The sequence below is a fragment of the Populus trichocarpa genome, chromosome 2, assembly GCF_000002775.5.
Source record: "Populus trichocarpa isolate Nisqually-1 chromosome 2, P.trichocarpa_v4.1, whole genome shotgun sequence".
Taxonomy (NCBI): Eukaryota; Viridiplantae; Streptophyta; class Magnoliopsida; order Malpighiales; family Salicaceae; genus Populus; species Populus trichocarpa.
Window position 1 is genome coordinate 8,121,427 of NC_037286.2, and position 22,153 is coordinate 8,143,579.

Genomic DNA, 22,153 nt, shown 5'->3' on the forward strand with positions numbered 1-22,153 from the left:
CATCCAGTAATAATAGAGAGATCCTTAATTGAGAAGCAAAAGATAATTAAATAAGCGCAGTGCGTTATTATTATATATAGATCACCAGAATTAAGTACATTACTTGTCTATATGGTTTATGTTAATTTCGGTGCTTGAAGTGAAATGATATCATGTATCAAGTGCCTATTTTGGATCCAGCTAATGTGTCCTTAGGTAGAGGCGGCAGCTGCATTTTGACCAGCAATCACTAGGATAATTTACTGCTGATCTTGGCCGCAACTGCTACCGTGGCATGAGCCACATCCTCCACAACCACCATGACATGAGCCACACCCACCACAATGAGGGCTGTTTGCTGCATCCCCTTGGAATATAGAACTGGCAGTCTGGGAACCACACCCTCCACAACCACCATGACATGAGCCACATCCACCACAATGAGCGCTCTTTGCTTCATCCTCTAGGATTAAATGACTGGCAGAGTCTGAACCAACAAGGCCAAGTAAGTTGGAGCAATATGTTCCACTGTTTATTATTGCTTTGGATCCATTACTGTGGTTTTCTTCACCTGTGACATTCTTAACAACTCCAGTGCCTTTTCCACCCATCACCTCAACTTGAGCCACAACACCACAATCACATTCATCACCAGATTTGTAGGGTTCTTGGGTTGTTGCTTTCGCAGTATCTTCTATGTCCTGAATTTGGTTGGTTGTTTTGTCTTCCTTAGAGCTTGTATTTGCATATTGCTTTGAATCAGTGTCCATTTCTTTTGCACTCTCTCCATCGGTATTGAATTGTCCATTGCTCTCATTCCTCGGAGTATCGGAGAGTAGAAAAGCTAATAAAATCCCGGGAAATCCAAGCCATTCTTCATTCACCTGGTCACAAAACTATTAAAAATAATACAATTCTAGTGACGAATGATGCTCGATGATTTGACACCTTCTGTACCTTGAGAGAGGCAGACTTCAAATCAAACAGCGCCACGGCTTTTCCATGAGGATATTCTGCAGAAAATTTGACAGCTGTCATGAAATTTTGTTCGCTTTTATGCTTCTCACATTTGATTTCATACTCCAGTTTCCTACCAGGAAAAACGATCACCTGAAGCCACAAAACACTAGAGGTTAGCTAGCTGCATCGAAAATTACATGTAAGATGATCATAGTATATATATAAAAAAAATGTTGAGGAAAAAATTGCTTAAATTTCCATATGATTATACAGGAGGATTGCATCCGCAATTGTCCAAGCACGTAATGTTAAGGCATGGGAGAATAGGTCCTCACCTTATGGCTACCAGTGAGCTCAAAGATCCGACTAGCATCAGTAATTATTTGATGAGGTTGCAACCACCAGCTGGAATTCATCAAAGACCATCCTGTTCCAGCAAACTCTGCGAGAACAAGTCTTTCGCCGGAGCTGGTCATGCCGATCACTTCCTTTTTGTCTTTGGCCTCCGCTTTCTTTGAATATCTGATGAAAAAACAAATGTCATTGAATGCAGAGCTTCGGTATGGTCAAATATGCACCAAGTTATAAGCACCTCATCTGGAGGTTGATGATCCTGTTGCCACCCTCATCCACAACGCATGTCCAAGTTTCATCTTGTTGAAAACTTCCAGAGAGGGGAAAGAAACAAGATGTTGTGGATGGACGAGTCTGGACCATGTGCAGCAATGATGGTGCCTGTACTGGAGGAGTGAAAGAGAGAGCAATCCAGAGATTGACTGGCTTGGAACCTACAATTCCAGAATTTGGCACCAATTCAAACCATTTTTCAATTGACAAAGGAGAACCTGTTTTCATGAGGTCATGTAGAGAGATTAATGCTGTCCCCAATATTTTCTCAGGCCTTGCAATATGTGAAACAGAGGATGGATAGGACACAAGTTTGAAGATGAGCTCTCCTGTGGGTTCACATCGGAAAACAGCGACATCTTTCTTCCCTGCCTTGGACAAGATACTCATTCTCCTGCCATTGAAATACAAATCTGGCTGTTTCTTACTAAGTATTACGGAAAGGCCTCCGTTATGCTCAGCTGGTAAGTCTCTAACCTCCACAATTTCCACCATAACCTGAATGAATTATGTCATATCAGCACTTGTGCTTGGTATATGGGTGTTTAGTGGGGCAATAATCTGAAAGCAAAGTGAGAAAGGATATTTGTGACTACCTCAATCAGCTTTTTCTTTGGAAGCTGAATGATACTTTGATATTGATTGGAAGCAGTATCATTCTTGTTTGAAGTGTCTAGTTCACCCAAACTGATTTTGAGAGGAGATGGAGCATCGCTTCTATGCATAGCTCCTGCCTTCCAGTATCTTGAACCGAATGTTTCCTCCCACTGCTTAGTGGTCCCAGAAAACCCAGTATCCAGCCTTTTACCTTTACTTCTATCAGAATCAGTGTCATCATGCTCTAGCACCCTGCCTATTATTGCCACCAGATCTTTACAGTAAGAAACAGGATGTAGTTGATGAGAATGCCAGATGAGGTCAACGTCATAAGTTGGAACACTGAAATGCCTGATGGACCTCTCCTGGTTTCTCTTGATTAAATACAGAAATCCCTTGTATCTAGCTACAGCTTCTTCAAGAAAGGTATCATTTTTCATATGGGGACTTGATACCTGTCAATGAAGTCAAAGTTGGTTCGTTGAGCTTGTGTCAAACCCAGACATTTCAATACAGAATGACTAAGTTAGTTCTCCAATTTTTATATTTTTTTTACACATCTCTTTCTTGTTAAATGAAAATCACAGAATTTGAACTATCAAGCAGAACATTCATCTCCTGGAAGCTGATCCAAAACCTAGTGAATCACAGTTTTTGTGTAAAAACTTCCATTATGTTAACAGACTGTCATCCAACTCTTACAAAATATTTAAAAATTAGATTACCTGTAACAATCCAGTCGTATGTAGATGTTACAAACATGAATATTTGGCACCTTTGGATTTCTTTTTTTATTACCTGATAATAGAAAGAACTCTGCCTTTTGACAGCTGAAACTAGATCATATTCTGTGCTTTTTTGGGCTCCTAGAATAGCTTCCCCAACACCCTCCACTAACTGGGTGCTTGGATTCAGTTCATATTGTTCCGTAGGATAGGTTCTATTCCAGAATTCTTCAGTTTGCTTCTTACAAACTGCCTGAGTGGAAGATACAACATTCCAGGTACCGAGAATCCTCCCATAAAGTTCCTTACAGTCATTCCTGTAGCACACCTGAAAAACTAAACCTGATAAAAACCACTATGTTCTCAAGAAGTACACGATTCTTTTAAAAAAAATGCTGCTTTTTTAAAACAAATTTTAGTCAAGAGGACTACCGGATTGAGCCTGTGACAATGCCAGATCCATTCACAATCAAGCGGGGCAACCAAAGGGCTTTTTGTAACGGGAGACTTAGCATGCTTGGCTAACAAAGGAAGCCAACAGTACTTGTACCTGGCATTAGTGCAGTAAGAAAGTTGATAAAAAAAATTGAATTAAAATTACGGAGTTTAGGTTGTGGGTTTGTATTGCTGAGAACTTGAAGGGCGAGATTTCCTGCAGGAGTTCATCACATAACATCAACCTCTGCAAGGTGTTACACGGCAATACCTGTGAATGGCCCGGTCCAAGGAAGGGCCATCATAGAGGTACCGATGCCTATCAACCTCTGCAAGGAATCGCAACTGCTTTTTAGCTGCAGCTACAAGGTCTACATTTGTTGCAATCTTCTGTGCTTTAGCCCACTCCAATTCTTGCTGCTTCTCCATTCTTCACTTAACTAAACACTGCAAGAGAAAACAACTCTGCTTCAAACCACCTTCAAAATCTTTTTTCGAAAGAGAAAATAATTATGGACCGAAAGACATTGATTTTTCAAAGCCTTTGCTTTGTTAAACTGTAGAGTCTAAAGACAAAACTTTGGTTGGGGAAGAAAGAGCAGACTTTTGTGACGAAATTTCATGTTTTACATTGAAACTTCACCTGAGAAATCGTATGCCAGATACTTCAAACAGTTCCTTACTTTAAATTTCCCTCTTCGTCCTATGTGCTTGTCTTCAGGATTTAGTTCATATTTATACAGTCTAAATGCGGGTATTGAAATTACCTATCCATCTTGGATACGTTATATCCTCCAAGTCTAGTTTGTATTTTTGATAAATGGAAATTATATGTGTCACGTCCAAGACATGTTCCTGGGAATGGGACTTGATTTCCGGGAACTCAAATCGAGTGAGCCATGAAGGTTCCTTCAAAGGTTAAATTTCCTCAGTTTGGACTTTCATGGCTTGCATGCCAAGGCCCTCATTCTTGATGCTGAATTATGCCTTCACAGTTAACAGCTTCAGCGACGATAGAGTTAGGCTTGTGGGCTATGTTGTGGGATAATATTATTTGGGCTTTCTTTGACTGGGTGGTCCATGTTTTCCCTTTGCAAAGCGTATGTGGGTCTCCTGTGAGGCCGTGACCCATACGTCAGCTATATTTCTTGATTTGTTTTGTGCCTGAAAAGGGCAAGAAAAAACATCAGCCTTTTAAGATCGGAGTAGAAAATAAAAATTAAACATGAGCTTTTATTATAGAATATTTCTGCAGTATCCTTGCACAAACCATAGAGGCAAGCGGGGCATCATCCCTCTCGGAAGCAACTAGAGCTGAAATGGAGCAGTTGAGTGGAAAACAGGGTGGCTCCATTTCTCCTATGGAGGCTGAGGAGACATACAACCTTTTCTTTTTGGCAAGAAACACACGCCCAGAATTCCCTCACTCGATAATTATGCAGCCTAATCACCATTCCGTGAAAATATATTCAAAGCAACCTCTCCTATCGTCACTATCTTTTTTATTCCTGGTTTGTAGCGGATAAAGACTTTTGTTAAAGAAATCCAGGATAGACAAGTATACCCTCTTCCAGATCCACCCTTCCCAGTTCGAGCTCTTCTTTTACATGGGACACTGTTGTGATGTTTGTCAAGTGTTGTTACAGATAATTAATTCCTTTTGGACGGAGCATAACTAATTCACGAACTGATTCCTTGTTTTCTTAGTGATGTTCAGACAAGAACCAGATGGAGTATCACACTCTTGATGATCGTGACAAAAATCAAATAATCAACTGAACTTGGTCTGATTTTTCAAAGTCAATTGTCTGGTTTTGAAAGATACAGCTCCACAAACACATCACACCTGGCCATGCTACATGGTGGCGTGTGTTTTGAGGAACTTTGTGCACCGTTTAAAACAATGGATCCTGCTTGAAAACTGTTGGAGGATTTTATTATTACAGAACCTTATGAAGGAAGAGTGGTGATAAGACACACCAGATCTTTTTTTTTTTTTGTGTGTGTTTGTGCATCTGCACCCATTTCTTACCAAGAATAAATAAAATAAAATTTATTCGTATAAAACCTAAAAAATAAATTATAGAAGAATTAAAATACTCTTTTCAAAACTTTAAATACATAAAAAATAATTAAAAAATAATCTTTATTTAAAAAAATGCTATAAAAACAATCTAAAAAAAATAAAAAAGAATGAATATTAATTTAAATATACATTAAAAAAATACATATTAAAAATGTATCAAATGAAAAATTAAATTATATATAAAAAAGAGATTAGACGCTGGTAGATGTATTATAAATTACATAAAAAAATATAAATAAATTAAATGTAAAATGATAAATATTTTAATTTTGTGAAGCGCAAAATTGCCATTTGTACATTGATTTATAACATTGTATAATTAGTAATGCCCAAAAATTAATTATGACTCATTTGTGTTAAGCACGTGGGATGATGGAGACAACTTCTATTATATTCAAATTACTTTACTAAGTGATATTAAGAGATTTGTTTTTTCTGTGGTTTCAAGTTTAAGTCATAGTCATGTGGTTGCTTATATGATGGTTATTGGAGACTTACATGGTTGTTAATTTCAGAGCCTGTGAGATTAGTTGAGGTACATGCAAGCTGGCCCAAACACCCATGTTAAACTAAAAAAAAAAAATCCTTAACTAAGTGCCACAAAAATAAATAATAAAAATAAAAACCACCAAAGTTGATGCGCGATCCGTAACAAATTAAGAAATTAGATGACGACCGCATGAGGAATAATGGTCAATTTGCGCACAATCATCTTGCAGATTTCAAATCCTGTACCCTTTGGTGCAGTTTTATCATCATTAACAAGGAGGATCATGGCACTTGTTGACTGCTGATGACTTGGTCTTCATTGTAATTGCAGTAAAATAATAGTTTTTTTTATGTTGGTCTTTATTTTTTAAAATCATTTTCAATATTAATATATTAAAACAGTTGAAAATATAAAAAAATAACTTAAAGTAAAAAAATAATTTTATTTTTAAATACTTTTAAAATACAAAATCAAACTGTGGTTTCGTTGACAAATGCCACGGTATCCGCTTGTCCAAATCCCCAATTCATCTCTCTCTCCAAAAGTCACCAGAAATCTTGAAGAAAAACCGTATCGATTCAGTCACAAATAGACAAAACTGTAATTCAACAAGTAATCATAACTAAGGATTAACCATTAATATTTGATTAAGATAATAGGGCAGCCAAAATCATGATAACAGAAAGGAAAAATCCAAGAACTAATGGGAAGGTGTCACGAATCAAGGAAGAAGATATTACTAGCAGCCACTAAAAGAGAGGTCGTTTGTCGACCAGAAACCCCGGCCCCATGGATGTCTCGTCGGCTTACCGGAGGTCTCCCCACTCTTTCCAAATCAAAAGCTTGATATAAAACAACCCCACCTCCTAATTTCTCATGATCGCCTAACATTAATTATCACAGTAAATTTCAGTTTCGAAACCTTAAAAGACAAGATTTGAGGTCTCCCAACCCCTTCGTCTCTCTACTTTTCACTCTTTCTCTGGCCTTAAAATTCTCAAGACAGCCAGTTTTTTAACTATCTTTACTGAATTCAAAGTTCGGACAGATTATTTTATTTGTAGGGTACCTGGATTTTTTTTTAAAAGTAAAATAAATCTCCAGGTTTCAAAAAAACTTATTAATATTATCATTAAATTTCAAAATATAATTAGTTTTTAAAAAAATTCATCAAAATAATATTTTTATCGTGTTTATCATATATTTCTAACTAAAATATATATTTTTTGTTTTAAAAAATATTTTATTATTGCTAAAGTAAATTAACTAACCATCTTTATATAAAAAAATTAATTTAAAATTAAAAAAATTAAAAATTTTTAAATATCACGATTCGTCTCAAATATACTCTTAACAATAATACTTTTTAAAAATATTTTTTATTTAAGAATATATTAAAACAATCTTCTTTTAGATTTATTTTTATTTTTAATATTAATACTTTAAAATTATTAAAAACAATAAAAAAATATAAATTTAATATTTTTTAAAGATAAATATATTCTTAAGAGACATCCAGCAGAATTGAAAACGCAAATACCAAACAAGCAATTTAATAGTAGCTTAGGGTTACCTTCTACATGCCAGTTACTTGTGTTTTTTAAATCTATAAAGCGAGAAAGCTTCTTCTCCCCGTAACACTTGATAGCTTTTCCTTGTTGAAAATTAGGACCTCGCTTTTTAAAGAGAAGAGAGGACTGCTTTCAAATGCAAGAAGAAGAGATTTCGAACTAAGAAAGAGATTAACTGGTAGCAGAGAAAGAGAGAGAGAGAGAGAGAGAGAGAGATTAACACGATGGTGGCAATTAGGAAAGTAGGGAAGTACGAGGTAGGAAGGACTATAGGAGAAGGAACCTTTGCCAAGGTAAAGTTCGCGCAAAACACGGAGACTGGTGAAAGTGTAGCCATGAAAATTCTCGATCGAAGTACCATCATCAAACATAAGATGGTCGATCAGGTTAGCAAGTTAACCTCTTTTTGTTTGTCTGGGTTTGAATTAGATTACAAGAAAGCACAGTAATCTGGCAAAAGAAGAGAAATCTCAGTTTGAATTGATGGGTGCTCGATAGATTGGACAGGAAAAGAATCAATGGAAGGGTTTTTAATAGCCAAATAAGTTGTCAAAAAAGAAGAAGAAGAAAAGAAATGAAGGAAGGAAGGATCCTATCTTTGAAATGGCTAAATTGACAAGTCATCAGCTTTATGTTCTTAATTTTATGATCTCATGCCAGAGGAATCATCACTTCACGGCTTGTAAACAAAGAAACTAGCTAGTTAGTTTAGTGGCAAGTGTATGGATTGGATTCTGGAAAAACAATGTCTCCTTTAACAATATTATGGATTTCAAACATGTGAATGAGTGGAATTGCTTTCCCCGCCGCTTATTGGATTTGAACCCTCTCTTTCACTCACCCAGGTTGATCCAGTGACCTGCAACATACTAGCTAGAAATGACTTTGCTTTGATACATAGTAGTATATCATGTGATCCAATCATAAACCCCTTCAACAGGGAGCATCTGAGCTGAAGTTTTCTGGTTTGAGGCAAATGCTTGGATTTTGTTGTCTTCCATATTATGATGTTTTGAATATTGGTAGCTTTCTTTTGGCTAAAATTCATCATATCTTGTATTCCTATAATTTAAAACACTTTAGGTTGTTACACAACCGCTTCTATCTTCCTCACAATATCTTTCTTTTTTTCCCGCAGATAAAACGGGAGATATCTATAATGAAGCTTGTTCGACATCCTTATGTCGTGCGCCTGCATGAGGCATGGAGTATTAAATTTTTATTTTTTAAGGATATTATGTCTTGTAGGACTGTGTGGTTTGTATTTTTTCCGTTGCCAATTGTTCTTCCTCCTAACTCCTACCATTTTATGTTAGGTTTTAGCAAGCCGAACAAAGATTTATATAATATTGGAATTCATTACAGGTGGTGAATTGTTTGATAAAATTGTGAGTAGTCAAAATTCAAATCCAACACTCAAGATGGATAGGCATTTTGTAGTCTTGACATAATATTCCCAGCTCAACACTAATACATGATTCTTGTTAACCATGATTATGTAGGTGCATCATGGACGACTTAGTGAGGCTGAAGCTAGGAGATACTTTCAACAGCTTATTGATGGTGTGGATTATTGCCACAGTAAGGGAGTCTACCACAGAGATTTAAAGGTGTTGTTTTGCTGACATCCAGAAAGCTGCTGTTCAGTTTCTTTTTTGCTGGGATCTCATAGTTCATGTTATTACAGCCTGAAAATCTTTTACTCGATTCACAAGGAAACTTGAAGATTTCTGATTTTGGTCTGAGTGCACTGCCTGAACAAGTAAGATCCTCATTGAGAGTTCTTGTTGTTACTATTTTAGATCATCAGACTTGAAGGAATTAACAACACAATGGTTGCTATTTTGGCAATTCTTGTGTGTGTAGGGAGCTAGCTTGTTGCGGACAACATGTGGAACTCCTAACTATGTAGCACCAGAGGTAACTATGATAGTGTTAGCTTCTAGCTTGAATGAAAAATTAAATCCAAGCATGCTTCTGTAAGTTTTCATTTTCTGGTCTAGGTACTCAGTCACAAGGGTTATGATGGTGCTATCGCAGATGTGTGGTCCTGTGGAGTCATCCTTTATGTTCTGATGGCAGGATATCTTCCATTTGATGAGCTTGATCTCACCACATTATATAGCAAGGCATGAACTTATATCACATGCACTTACTTGGGATTATTGGTAAATTTTATTGTGTTTTCTTAATTATGAGGATTGTTTTGTCTTTGTTGCCATTTTTTCTTGGATTGGGACTTCATTTTACCTCCAAGTAATTATGTAAGTAATTAAGGAAAGAACTCTGGAATAAAGTATCTTTGGATGTTTTGCAATCCTTTAATGGCAGGGCACTATTGATTCTTTCTCTTATGTTAGACTCTTAGTAGGTCTTAGTGAGGCTTAAGTTTTGAACTAGCAAACTAAACAAATCAAGTAGGTACTTTCAGTTTGCATCATCTAATCTTGAAATCCTGTAAAGAGCTCTACTCTTAACAAAAAATATTATATAGTACAACATATATATCTGAAAATCAAAACTTTTAGCTAAATCTCTTCCATGTTTATCGTCATCCTTCAATCTTGTCAAACTGCACTTCTCAGCATATATTAGTATTGTTCATCATGTTATTCTTTTCTTATGATCTTATTGATTTTTTCAAATGCTTTCAATAGATTGACAGAGCAGAATTTTCTTGCCCATCTTGGTTTCCAGTGGGAGCTAAATCTTTGATTCATAGAATTTTGGACCCGAAGCCTGAAACAGTAAGTATTGGCTATGTTACAAGACATTGCTCTAGGTTGCAGACTGTGGTCAATTACAGAAAACTTAAAATTAGTATAATATGTTGCAAGCCAACTTGAAAATTTATTAGAAGTAATGAAATAGATCCCCACTTAAGGAAAAAATGTTTCAACATCAAACTGAACTGGACTTGTCCTTATTTTTCTTTGTTTTATTTTCATCTGAAAACTGAACTCAATTTCTAATTATGCAGTTGATAGAGATGAGTTTTGCATGATTCACTAGTTCAGAAGTTTTTTTTTAAAAAAAATCTAGTGACATGCACATATGCTGTGCCATTTGTATGATAATCTAGTGCTCCTAATCTCTTGTAAAGGTTATGTTCAGTGCCTTTATTGGGCATATCATCTCCATCATATTTTGCTGATAATAGTGTCCAAGTGTTTAATTTAATTTAGTGTCTTAAGTTAGTTAATTTGCTTTGGTGTTTCTGACTCCATGCAGCGTATTACAGTTGAACAGATTAGGAATGACGAGTGGTTCAAGAAAGGTTATGTTCCTATCAAACCTGTTGAGTATGAAGATGTGAACCTTGATGATGTAAATGCAGTTTTTGATGATCCCGAGGTTGGTCCAGATGCTAAATGCTGTTCCATAATTTAAGAATCTTGAAACTTGAAAGCTTTTCAGTTTGATGCTTTTGGCTTTATTTACTGCTCTGAGTGTTCGATCATTGATTTATATTTTAACAAGAAGACAACTGTTTGCCAGCATAACAAATTTTAACAAGACATTTCACCTTCAACTTGGAGGTAGTTTCATGCTTACTGATGTCACCCTCTAGCCCTCAGTTTTGGTTTCACTGCACATGCATGCTCTAATTTCTGGTGGTCAAATTCTCTAGAAGTCACTTGAATTGGGCATTCCCTTTCTTTACCAATAAACATGCTGCTCTAACCCCTTGTAACTATGGTTGCCATCCAGAATAAATCAATTTGGTCGTATATTTAAGATGTGTTTCCTTTAATTGGAAGTGGCTTTGTCTTCTCTCTCCTATTCGCATTCTTGATGAGATGGTTTGCTGTAGGAGCAAAGGGCTGATGAACAACACGGGAATGAGGAGATGAGTCCCTTGATTCTTAATGCATTCGACTTAATAATTTTATCTCAAGGCTTGAATCTTGCAGCCCTATTTGACCGTGGGCAGGTATGGATCATCAAATGTGCTATATTTGAACAGCATGATTTATCACTTCTCGGCACATTATGAGATCCAATTATTTTCTCAAAACTATTATTGTAAAGATCTTCGCCTCCCATCCAGCATATCAGTATCATAGATTATATGTTTTGTATCATCTCACCATTTCCCGCTCTTGTATACAGTTTAAAGTATGTAGGCTCTAAAGATTTAGGAGGGTCTAATTTCTGTTTCCATTAGGACTCTCTGAAGCATCAGACACGCTTTGTTTCAAAGAAGCCAGCAACTGTTGTATTATCAAGCATGGAAGTTGTTGCACAATCAATGGGTTTTAAGACTCATATTCGCAATTTTAAGGTAGACAGCATAGGTTCTTATAACTGTACTTTTTTCTTTTGCTCCCCCCTAATGGTCGTAATAAATGAATTAATATGTTGGTACAGTTATGTAGCAGTATTAGACTTTGCCAAATTCTAGAATTTCTATATTCAATCTAAGCAGAGATGCTGTGTTACTTTTCAGATGAGAGTGGAAGGTCTTTCAGCTGATAAGGCTGGTCATTTCTCAGTTATTCTGGAAGTAGGCTCTCAGCTCCAATTCTGCTGTACATTTTTCAGCTGCTTCCATATCTCAGTCTACTAACTACTAATCACAATTTATTGTTAATTTTCTGGTTGAAGGTATTTGAAATCGCTCCAACATTTTTAATGGTAGATATCCAGAGAGCTGCTGGAGATGCCGCTGAATACCTCAAGGTTGTTTAGAGATTAATCTATCCAGTTTGCATCTATTTGCATTTAGTGCTGCGATGGTAGTCGCAAGTCAGATTGCCTTGAGAAAACTTTCTTGAAAACGGTCTCTCGCTTCCTTTAAACTGCTAGTATAAAAGGATGTGCTTCTTTCGTGCAGTTCTACAAGAATTTCTGCAGCAATCTTGAGGATATCATCTGGAAACCATCCACCGAGTCGAGCAAATCTAGAATGACCAAGTCAAAGAGCAAAAGGCGCTGATTTCATTTCCTGGATCATCATCATGTTGCAGTACCAGTGTTTTGATGCATGCTGCTGATTATGCATAACTGTACTGACATCTCTCGGTGATGTGGTCTTAGCTTACATAACCCTTCCTTTTATGTCATCTAACACCTCCACCTCTCCCATGTTCCGGAAGGGTAGAAAATATGTGTTTTTGTTTTTGTTTTTTCTTTATGATTTACTGTGTGTATCTTTGTTCACTTGAGTTCCACCATTGTAATGCTGTTTTGTAGCCATAACATGTAACATTTATATATATATGTATGTTAAAAGGATGAATTGATAATGAAGTTTTCAGTGAGAATGTTCAACTTTTGAATATTAAAGATAATTTAATCCCACGGCATAATCTAAGATTTGTATCCGTCTCAAGTGAATAAAAAAAGGGCCTCTGTTTCGAATCAAATGTCCTCGCACTTCTGTTTACAGCAAGAGCTCAAGAAGCCTTCCATGTCAGAGTAGCATAACTCTTCCTAGCCAGCATACATGAAACGAATTTTCATGAAATTCCCAACAGTTGGAGAAAAAAAATTAGCAGGTAATCCTACTCAACCATATGGAAATGTCAGAAGAGCATGGGAATCTGCACATAAACATTGTCCATTAACCAACTTATGAAGCCGCTTTCTGTTTTTAAAGATGATTTCTTTACAAGTCAGTGATGAGACAACCTCCATAAAATCATGGCAATCCTTGCACATAGTGGTACTTTTGATGACCCGTGCAGGTGCACAACGGGCGTATTCAATAACCCATATGCTACTCCTAACTTCTCACTGGTAAACAGCAGAAGAGAATGTCTTCTCTCCGGCTTCCTCTTCCTCGTCGTCAATTACCTCCATATTTTCTACCAGCTTGTAACCGAGATTCTTTGCTTTGTCAGCCAAATCATTCAAGAGTTTGCAGCTCTGAGTTGTGGGGCCAGTTTTTTTTTTTTTTTAAAGATTGAACCTCTCCCTTAATGCTGATCCTACTCCAGTTCTTTAACTTACCGATTTTCTCCTCATTCATCAATTTTCTCAAATATAGAAACATCGTCCCACCTCTCTGCAGAGATGTACATATCTAGCAACATGACATAAGTTTCAGTATTTTTGGGCTTGAGTTTGAGTAACAATTCAGCGGCATAAAAACCCAGTTCTGCATTCCCATGCTTCGTACACCCTGCAATTAAGAGCAACCTTATGAACTCGTTTGGCTCTACATCCATTCTCTTGATGATATCAAAAGCTTCATCTAGCCAACCCAGCCTCACAAACATGCCAACCAAGTATCCATAATGGACCATTACAGGCTTAATTTTGTATTCCTTTTGCATCATCTCGAAATATTCATTTGCTTCGTCGACCATTCCAGCATGGCTACAAGCAGCCAGAACGCCCACGCAAGGAATCTGGTTTGGTCTGAATCTAGCTAGCCTCATGTATTCAAAAAGCTGCACCCAGCTGTGCGAAACTTGTGATCATATACTAGTCCAGGATATCAAAGTTCTTTTAGAGATCTCCAGAAAAGCTTTTCTTGTCCTCTCAATGCTCCCAAACTTACCGTACATAACCACAAGTGCAGTTCCAGCAACTACATCTGATAAAAACTACCCATTTCATAGTCTGGGCATGTATTTGTTCCCCCTGCTCTAAGGCTGCCAACCTACTGCATGCTGTTAAGATACTCGACAAGGTGAATAGATCAGGTTTCCTGCCGGAGAGATTCAACATCAAATACATGCTGAGTGCTGTGCTGAAAAATTATCCTTTGCAGGATCCATTGCATGTGCATGACCTGCAATCATTGTATTCCACGTAATCAAGTTCTTGTATTCCATTCCATCAAACAAATTCTTCGCCTCATCAATGCATCCACATTTAAGGTAAAAATACATGAGAGAATTTGAGATGCGTGCAGGTTTGATTCATGGCCAAGTATAGTGCTCGATGAATGAACCTGCACCCTCAGATCCAAAGATTATATTGTGCTGCACAAGCTTAACACACTAGTTAGCGTCGGTTCGACATTCTCAAGAAGCATTTCAATGAAAAGTCTTAATTCCTGCTCTGCCATTGTCACCACAAGCCCATAGAATCATAGTCCAGGAAATTACATCCTTTTCTCCTGTCTCGCGAAATGCTTTGACCGAAGATTCCAAGCTTGCCAAATTCTGAGTACAAACAACAAAGAGCATTTCCAATACTGGAGTCATGACTGATCCGGTATTTAATGAATGAAGGCATGGAACTGTCTCCCCAATGCAATAGACTTCAAAGAAGAACAGGCATTCAAAGCAATTGATAGAGTGAAATTTGAAGGAAAAGAACGTCTCCCAAAACCGCAACAGCCACCTTAGGTTGTGAATTTTGAACATAACCAGTGATTAAAGTTATCCACACGACAACATTACTTCTAGGCAAATTATCAAAAACTTTTCTAGCATTTACCATCACCCCACATTTAGCATAAACATTAACAAGAAACGACATCACAAAAAACTATTGATGGGTTCCAGTCTCTATCATGTGGGCTTGAACACTTTCAGTCTCTGGGACTGAAACCTTGTCCATGCAATGTTGTAAACGAGGAACAAAATAAGGAATAAATTTGTTTGCACTCTTTTCATCAACGAGAGCGCTTCGCGAAACTCCAAAGGCTTAAATGGTTCAAAGTTTGCATCCAATCGGGAGTTTATAGAACTTCTGTGAAACGAAATGTTGGGGCTCTAAGATTTACAGATGCAACTCAGTGTCAGAAAAGAGTGAAAATAGGAAAGCCAAAGCCAAGTATTTGGTCTGTAACTAAAACACATCCAAACCACATTTTCAAGAACATTATTAATTTAGCTCTTAATGAAAAGCAAGTAAAAATTATTTCCATTCAACAACAGTACAGCAAAGAATTGAAGACACGGAAAGATGTTGTTTGACATACATACATAAATACGGGCTCTGTTTCTTTTGATTAAGTACAACTAAGGAAGAGAGAGTTTGAATATTTCCACCCTGCACACGGAGAATACCGAAAACCAGGAAGAAGAAGTTTAGAGAAAAAATCAGCAATGAAAACACTTTGAAGCAACATAACACAACCATTAGAGAAAAAAGAGCCATGCTAACTAAATACTTAATGAATTAGATTTTTTTTATAAAATAAAATAAATGGTAGATTTCTTCTTAGATTCTCTCCTTCGACAATGATGGCACGACTTCTCTTCGACCAAACCATCTATTGCCCTACCAGACACTTAATGAGTGAAATTTCCTAATATTAGGCTCCCTAGGATATTCTCGAATTTTTTTTTTCCGTTTGATGCCGACGATTTGAATTGTTTGTGGGGTTTTATTACTAATAAGAATTAGCTTATTGGAGCTAGGCCATCGCTCATATGAATGGTTGTGGGTATTCACAGATCATGTTTCTAGTATATCTACAACTAATATCCAAATAAATATACATACCCTATTTATTATTCTTCTAGAATATCAATTAATTGGATTTTAAAAACTCATTATCCGAATAATATTTATTATTTAACATAAAATAATACACATATATAAATTTTTATGTATTTTGAGATACGTATACATGCATTAAATAATGAAATTATAGATATTATATGTATACATGTCTATAATGTTAATATTATAGAATGTATATATTATAATAAAAGAGAAGGGTATAAATGCTTGCATATATATGTATGATTATTCGCATTTGTAACACAAAACGTTCATTCCTCTCATGTTTTGTTTCTGCATCTTCTCGGTGTTGCGCGACCAAATAAACAACAATAATTTCATCTTGAATTAGTAGAGGGAAGTCCAACAAGATCCTTTGATTTAAAACGCATTCATCTCTTCTTTGCTCACTTTGAAATTAAAAACACGGCGGGTTCAGGCAATCGATATATCTGCAGAGAGAAATTGAAGGCAACGATGAAGATGTAGAATCTCGATGTAATTGATAATGTTGATGTCAAATATACTATTAGAATGTGACATTGTTTGAAGACATTGGGAGATAAAACGACACATAGACATGCCTATCAACTTTCATGCATTCGTTGAAATTTAGATCTGCGTGGTATACATGACTTCTGTTGGAGCATCGTGACCATGTACGAGGAAAGCGGTTTACAATGCCTTTATTCAAGCAGTCATGACCATTCTTGACATATGGTTTCAAGAATCCACACACCTTGCACCATTAGAGCCTTCTCAGTCCTTGTATTTCATTGTTTCCTTCTCAAATCCAACTGTAGGGAATTGCTTTGCATACTCTTCAACATCATGACGGAGCCTTGCAATCTCAGATTGATGTCCATCTGACTTCATGGCTGCTACAAAATCCTTCAACTTCATTCCTGAATTTGCAGCATCATAAGTCGCTATCAGCGTATAACCATGGAGTATATGACTCTGGACCATGCATTATATCATTAAAAAAAAACAATTTGAATTTGAGAGAGGATAGTAAAGGACCTTGTGCATCTGCCTTGATCTTCAAGGCCAACTTCACAGCAGCATCAAAGAACTCAGCTACTTTCACAAAATCTCTCTCAATAAAACCCCTTGAAGTGAGAGCAGGGGTTCCTGGAGCACCAAAAAGCAAGGGGTTCTAAGAAAATTGAAGCACATAATCAACAATCAGTAACTACAAGATGGACGAACACATGAGGAACACCTTACCCATACGAATTCCACCAGGAACCATGGCAGATACATCTCCAGGAACAGTGTTTTTATTAGCTGCAATGTGGACTAATTCCAGAACCTTTTCAACTCTTGATCCATCAATACCCTGTCAAACAAAATTTCAAAATAAAGTATTGATTCGCTTTTTTATGCTAAAAATGGTTTCTAGCCGAGCCCATGCAAAAGGAATCCAGACCGATTTCAACTACGTTTCTTAAGTTCGGAAAATTATAATTCTTCCAAGGCATTTGAAGTTTTTGATTTCATGGCATCAATATTCTTGTCAGAATCAGGATTCAAAAATTTCTTCATCCATTCCTTTTTTATAAGAAAAAAAAAACCCTCCCTGCAGAAAGGTTTATCTGAGAGTGTTTCTATATCAAATCATTAAGCTTCACAGGCAACATTTTTCCTAAATTTACTGATGGTTTCAGACGAAATTCTCTCGAGTTAAACATGGAAACTTGTCGTAGGGATGTGTCCAACATGCATAAGCATCACCATAGTTGTAATATGAATTCCCTGTTTAAAATACACAATTACGAGGTACATTATTTAATCAGATAAAGAAATCCGTTCCTCATACCTTGTTTCTTAAATTCACCAGGACTAGATGGTTCTCAGTGCCACCAGATACCAGTTCATAGCCCTTCTCTATCAAGCTCTGCAAATACAGTAGATTACTATTGCTAAATCACTCTGATAAGATGAGATACAGCTAGCACTTGTTTTAAAAATAAGCACAGCTATGGCCAATCTGCACCAATGAAACGTTAAGAACTCTTCATGGTACCTGAGCAAATTTTGAACAGTTGCTGAGAACTTGCTCTTGGTAGGCCTTGTACTCTGGAGTTCTCGCCTAGAATCAATGATTTTCAAGGGTTCAAATCATCAGGAAGCCTGGCCAAAATGATTCTAGGAATTTCTAGATGCAATCATGCATCATTTTAACTAGTAAAGTAGTCATAGGGAGTGATCTGTGGGGAGCTGACCTGCTTTAGTGCAACCGCTAAACCAGATATGGTATGATTGTGAGGACCACCTTGAAGTCCAGGAAAGACTGCCTGATTGATTTTGTCTTCATAGTCATACATCACCTGTGGGATGAAACTCAATTATTAGTTTATATACTGTAGGTGTTCTATTTTGGCACTTCTATGTTCAGTAATGAAAGACTTGAAAAGATGATTGCATGCAAACAGGAAGAGCCAAGTTGAATGATTAATTAATCTATTTTAAGTTGATCATAATAGTCATCCTCCCCTCTTATTTGAAATCTGGACTTACTTCTTTCCCTTGTTTGTTAATTTCTTTCACCCCCTTCCTGAAGAAGATCATAGCCCCCCGTGGACCTCGAAGTGACTTGTGTGTGGTGGTTGTAACGACATCTGCATATTCGAAAGGAGATGGAATAACACCTGCTGCAACAAGCCCACTGATGTGTGCCATATCAGCCAACAAAACTGCCTTTTGCTTGTCACAGACCTGCCAATCCATCAGAACTGAAAATCTCAATGTTTAGGGGCAATAAATCCTAATCCTAATCTCCAAACAGTAAGTATGATAGAAGTTTAAATGATATGTAACAACAACAATTGCAGTTGTGCCATCCACTTTAGGGGAGTTTACCTTACGGATACGTGCATAGTCATAAAGGCGAGCATAAGCACTTGCACCAGCAACTATAAGTTTTGGTCTAAAGAGTGTGGCACTTTTCTCCAGCTGCAAGCATTTTAATATTCATAAGTCAATCCCTTAAAGAACGAATTGAAATTTCACTTTTCTTAATGCAAAAAATAGAGAAATTAAAAGAATGCAGCAAACTCCTAACCAACATAAGAAGCCCAACTAATCAACTACAGACAAATAACTTTCAAGTCTTGTTTTGATGTTACAATTCTTACAACTAGAAAAACTAAAACAGTAACCATTTTGAATTTTACAACATTGTCAATTCCTGAAGTCAACATTTTGAGTCTCCTGCAAAACACTAAATCTAGTGCTTGAAATTATAGTCCTGAAAGAAATTTTCGACCCTCTAACCATCTTAGTAATATGTGAGCACTGAAAGCATGTTTTAAGTGATGGGTTGGGGTAAACCTAAAACTCAAACACTATGCTCAACAAACTGCAGAACATTTGTTGAAAGAACAGGAAGTAATTTTTTAAATAATCTACAATGACTGTATTGTTTCATTTATATATGACAATTAAGCAGTTTTGCTAATTATTTATAGCAAGTAAAAGATATAAAAAATGACAGTAGCCATGCATTCTTTTCCCGAGAACAAGCTCGTCACATTAATAAATCATGAATAAATATGCAAACAACCCCAACTAACACAAGTAGCACTCCAGTGTTAGAATTCATATCTATTGAAGTGAGAACTTCCTCAAAGATAAGGAAAAAAAGGGCACCTGATCATAGTCCACATAGCCTGTACTCTCATTCAATCTGTATGGCATTGTCTCAAAAAATATGGATACAGCAGATATCTTCTTTGTGTCAGTCTGCAAGATGGCGAAGAGAATAATAGGATAATTCACATCATGGTTTATGAGTCAACAATTCTAATTATAATTCCACATAAAAATAGCAGAAACGCTTCAAATAACCAGAACAAACCAAAATTCTAAATGCAAGATGGTGCCATAGTTTGTACAAAACAATGATAGCAATTGAATCAGTTTAGAACTGCCAATGCCATGTTTTTTGGGTGAATTTTAAAGGACACCATTTAAACATTGAAAGACAACAGAAAAATCTTCAAAGTAAGAGCAGGAAAAGTTACAAGAACTTCAGTAAATAGTCTAAGTTATGCTATAAGCACCTGATAACCATGTGAAAGATGCCCACCATGTGGCAGATCAAGTGCCATGATTCTCTCATGAGGTTTCAGCAGTGCCGTGTAAACTTGAAAGTTAGCAGGGGATCCAGATAGTGACTGCACGTTGACTGCAATAAATAAGGCATGTGTTGTCTTTAACAAAGCGCTTACAATGAAGATTGCATCACATAATTAAATATGATAACAGGGAAGAATGTAAAAATCCAAATATACACAAATTTAAAACATTCTTTCTGTTCGTTTCAGTTTAGCATAAATATCCCTTTTACAACCAGTAAAGTGGGTGTTAGCTATACATCATAATACGCCTAGCAGCAAGAAAATGATAAAAAAGGCATGCATGGTGAATTAACTTCAATCAGAAGAAAACCTGGGCATTTTGCCACCCATACCTGCCTGGATGTTGTGAGTGCAATGAATTTCACTTTATGCTAGCAACTAAACAACGACAGTATTTCCTACTTACTTCACCCCTTTTTATGGGGCTTTCTTCTCTCCTGATTTTCCTAATCGTTTTTTTTGGTGAAATTAACCAATTTCTATATTATTTTGCCAGACACCAGAAAAGTTTCCAAGAAATCCACTCGTTGCACCCATTAAAACTTCAAAATATAACGCTTGAGCAGCCATCGCATTTTATTTAGATTTTCCTACTATGCCAAGCTAAGGAAATGCCTTATCATACAGTCTAAAGCACCAGACCAGAATGTATAAAGATGTTCGGGTGTTCAAAATAATATATAAAGGACAACAAGAAGGATAAAATATATGAACAAATAGTCAGTGAAACTTCATCTTGCAATGTCAAAATATAAAAATATGAACCATTTCACTTACCTCCCCATTTTTGAGGATCCAACCCAAAAGCTTCTAATGCACGCTTCTGACATAACGTCTCAGCCATGTCAATGTACCTAATCGGAAAAAACCTCAAACATTAAATAACGTAGGCACATTTCTCTAACAAAGCAAGGTAGCCACACGAAACGAACAACGATTCCAGATATGGAAATGGAACAACAACAACATGAAGTTGATTGATCCGATTATTCACATACTCATTTCCTCCATAATATCTAGCCCCCGGGTACCCTTCACTGTATTTATTGGTCATAACCGAACCAACCGCTTGCATCACCGACACCGACGTGAAATTCTCTGAAGGAATGAGTTCCAATCCCTACAAAATGACATGAATATCCCCAATCATTACCTAGCAGTGTAAAATCAATTAAGAAGCTAACAAGATTATTTTACCTTCCATTGCCTTGCTTTCTCGAGTTCGATGATGTCAGCAATTTCCGGATCGATTTCCTCTAACGGAGCATTCAATTGCTTTATCCACTGAAATTATTATTATTACTATTATTATTACTATCAATTAACAAGAACAATAGGAGATCCGGTTAAACCGAGATCTCAAGAGAAAATGATGGCTTACATTGGCGCGAGCTTTGTCTTCGTCGGGCAGAGCTTTATGAGGCAAAGAAGACTGTCGAAAATCAAATCGAAATGAATCAGACGGAAAGAAAAAGAAATGAGTCTTGTCCAATTAAGCCATGGCGCGAAACAAAACAATAGATACCATGTTGTAATAGAGAGAACCGCCATTGAGGTAAGGTTTGATTGGGTTCCTGAGGGAGGAAGAGAGCCTGCGAAGAGCAATGGCCATTGCTATAATTGTTATGTTTTTCTATTAGGGGACGCTCTGTCACCGCTGCTAGTGTTGCGATTTCTATTTCAATTCTATTAGAGGCGATTTTCTTTTTCTTTTTTTTTTTAATTTTTTTTTTTTTGGGTTGGTGAGAGTGCGGTTGGTGATGACTGATGACTTAGAATCTGTTTTATTTTTTAATGTAGGAAAAATACAAAAAATGCCGGGAGGGGTCGTCCTCCCAGATCTAGGAATCTCTGTGGCTTAAGCATTTCGCTGGGAGTTCAAATAACCTGTCATTTAAAATACTGGCCGACGTGTTGTTCCCATGTGATTTTGCATGTCGTTTTAGAAGGCAGACCCTGACTCATCCCTGGCTTCATTTCCAAAATTATCTGCTACTTAGCTGTTAAAAATTAAAATTAAAATGAGTCAAACTTTTCACAAATTCAGTATGATTTCTTACAAATTAACTTAATTTATTAATAAGGTTTTGACTCAAGAGAAAGTCCTGAATATGTTTATTTAGAAATAA

The 22,153-nt window shown here is 36.6% G+C and overlaps 3 protein-coding genes and 1 pseudogene across 6 annotated transcripts; 1 reads left to right on the forward strand and 3 right to left on the reverse strand.

Annotated features, from left to right (window-relative positions):
* Positions 1-43: 43 nt before the first annotated feature.
* On the reverse strand, positions 44-4,128 carry LOC7467214 (glycine-rich domain-containing protein 2). 2 transcript variants are annotated; one of them, XM_002302319.4, is made up of 9 exons: positions 3,967-4,128; positions 3,595-3,770; positions 3,321-3,438; positions 2,962-3,216; positions 2,163-2,618; positions 1,532-2,064; positions 1,275-1,461; positions 937-1,089; positions 44-863 (listed from the first exon to the last, which is right to left on the reverse strand). In XM_002302319.4, exons 2-9 carry the CDS (start codon positions 3,750-3,752, stop codon positions 240-242), a joined length of 2,484 nt encoding a protein of 827 aa, XP_002302355.1. In that variant the 5' UTR covers positions 3,753-3,770; positions 3,967-4,128; the 3' UTR covers positions 44-239. The 2 variants fall into 2 exon arrangements, with proteins under 2 accessions (XP_002302355.1, XP_024449921.1); XM_024594153.2 differs by having other exon boundaries at positions 3,954-3,974.
* A 3,303-nt stretch (positions 4,129-7,431) lies between these two features.
* Positions 7,432-12,744, forward strand: LOC7461837 (CBL-interacting serine/threonine-protein kinase 8). Of its 2 annotated transcripts, none has more exons than XM_002301073.4 (14): positions 7,432-7,856; positions 8,609-8,671; positions 8,787-8,858; positions 8,973-9,080; positions 9,158-9,232; positions 9,337-9,390; positions 9,474-9,599; positions 10,128-10,217; positions 10,702-10,824; positions 11,285-11,404; positions 11,639-11,755; positions 11,921-11,977; positions 12,079-12,153; positions 12,308-12,744. In XM_002301073.4, the coding sequence occupies exons 1-14, from the start codon at positions 7,695-7,697 to the stop codon at positions 12,407-12,409; spliced, it is 1,344 nt and encodes a 447-aa protein (XP_002301109.2). In that variant the 5' UTR covers positions 7,432-7,694; the 3' UTR covers positions 12,410-12,744. The 2 variants fall into 2 exon arrangements, with proteins under 2 accessions (XP_002301109.2, XP_024449923.1); XM_024594155.2 differs by lacking the exon at positions 7,432-7,856 and adding an exon at positions 7,948-8,492.
* A 131-nt stretch (positions 12,745-12,875) lies between these two features.
* LOC112326431 (pentatricopeptide repeat-containing protein At4g21065-like) lies at positions 12,876-15,241 on the reverse strand (annotated as a pseudogene).
* Positions 15,242-16,052: 811 nt separating this feature from the next.
* On the reverse strand, positions 16,053-21,718 carry LOC7461838 (serine hydroxymethyltransferase, mitochondrial). Of its 2 annotated transcripts, XM_002302321.4 has the most exons (16): positions 21,550-21,718; positions 21,406-21,456; positions 21,222-21,308; positions 21,023-21,144; positions 20,802-20,878; positions 19,947-20,071; positions 19,534-19,626; positions 18,745-18,837; positions 18,403-18,600; positions 18,108-18,212; positions 17,909-17,974; positions 17,702-17,779; positions 17,110-17,221; positions 16,903-17,013; positions 16,619-16,784; positions 16,053-16,331 (listed from the first exon to the last, which is right to left on the reverse strand). In XM_002302321.4, exons 1-15 carry the CDS (start codon positions 21,634-21,636, stop codon positions 16,639-16,641), a joined length of 1,551 nt encoding a protein of 516 aa, XP_002302357.1. In that variant the 5' UTR covers positions 21,637-21,718; the 3' UTR covers positions 16,053-16,331; positions 16,619-16,638. The 2 variants fall into 2 exon arrangements, with proteins under 2 accessions (XP_002302357.1, XP_006386454.1); XM_006386392.3 differs by lacking the exon at positions 16,053-16,331 and having other exon boundaries at positions 16,364-16,784.
* Positions 21,719-22,153: the final 435 nt, after the last annotated feature.

Coding starts and splice junctions, on each gene's coding strand:
- LOC7467214 (XM_002302319.4), bottom strand. CDS start 3,752: ATGGAGAAGCAGCAAGAATTGGAGTGGGCTAAAGCACAGAAGATTGCA. Junction 3,439..3,594: donor TTGGACCGGGCCATTCACAG/GTATTGCCGTGT, acceptor CACTAATGCCAG/GTACAAGTACTGTTGGCTTC. Junction 1,090..1,274: donor AGCTCACTGGTAGCCATAAG/GTGAGGACCTAT, acceptor TTGTGGCTTCAG/GTGATCGTTTTTCCTGGTAG.
- LOC7461837 (XM_002301073.4), top strand. CDS start 7,695: ATGGTGGCAATTAGGAAAGTAGGGAAGTACGAGGTAGGAAGGACTATA. Junction 10,218..10,701: donor TGGACCCGAAGCCTGAAACA/GTAAGTATTGGC, acceptor GACTCCATGCAG/CGTATTACAGTTGAACAGAT. Junction 12,154..12,307: donor ATGCCGCTGAATACCTCAAG/GTTGTTTAGAGA, acceptor TCTTTCGTGCAG/TTCTACAAGAATTTCTGCAG.
- LOC7461838 (XM_002302321.4), bottom strand. CDS start 21,636: ATGGCCATTGCTCTTCGCAGGCTCTCTTCCTCCCTCAGGAACCCAATC. Junction 19,627..19,946: donor ATCTTTCACATGGTTATCAG/GTGCTTATAGCA, acceptor GCCATCTTGCAG/ACTGACACAAAGAAGATATC. Junction 18,838..19,533: donor GCTATGTGGACTATGATCAG/GTGCCCTTTTTT, acceptor AAATGCTTGCAG/CTGGAGAAAAGTGCCACACT.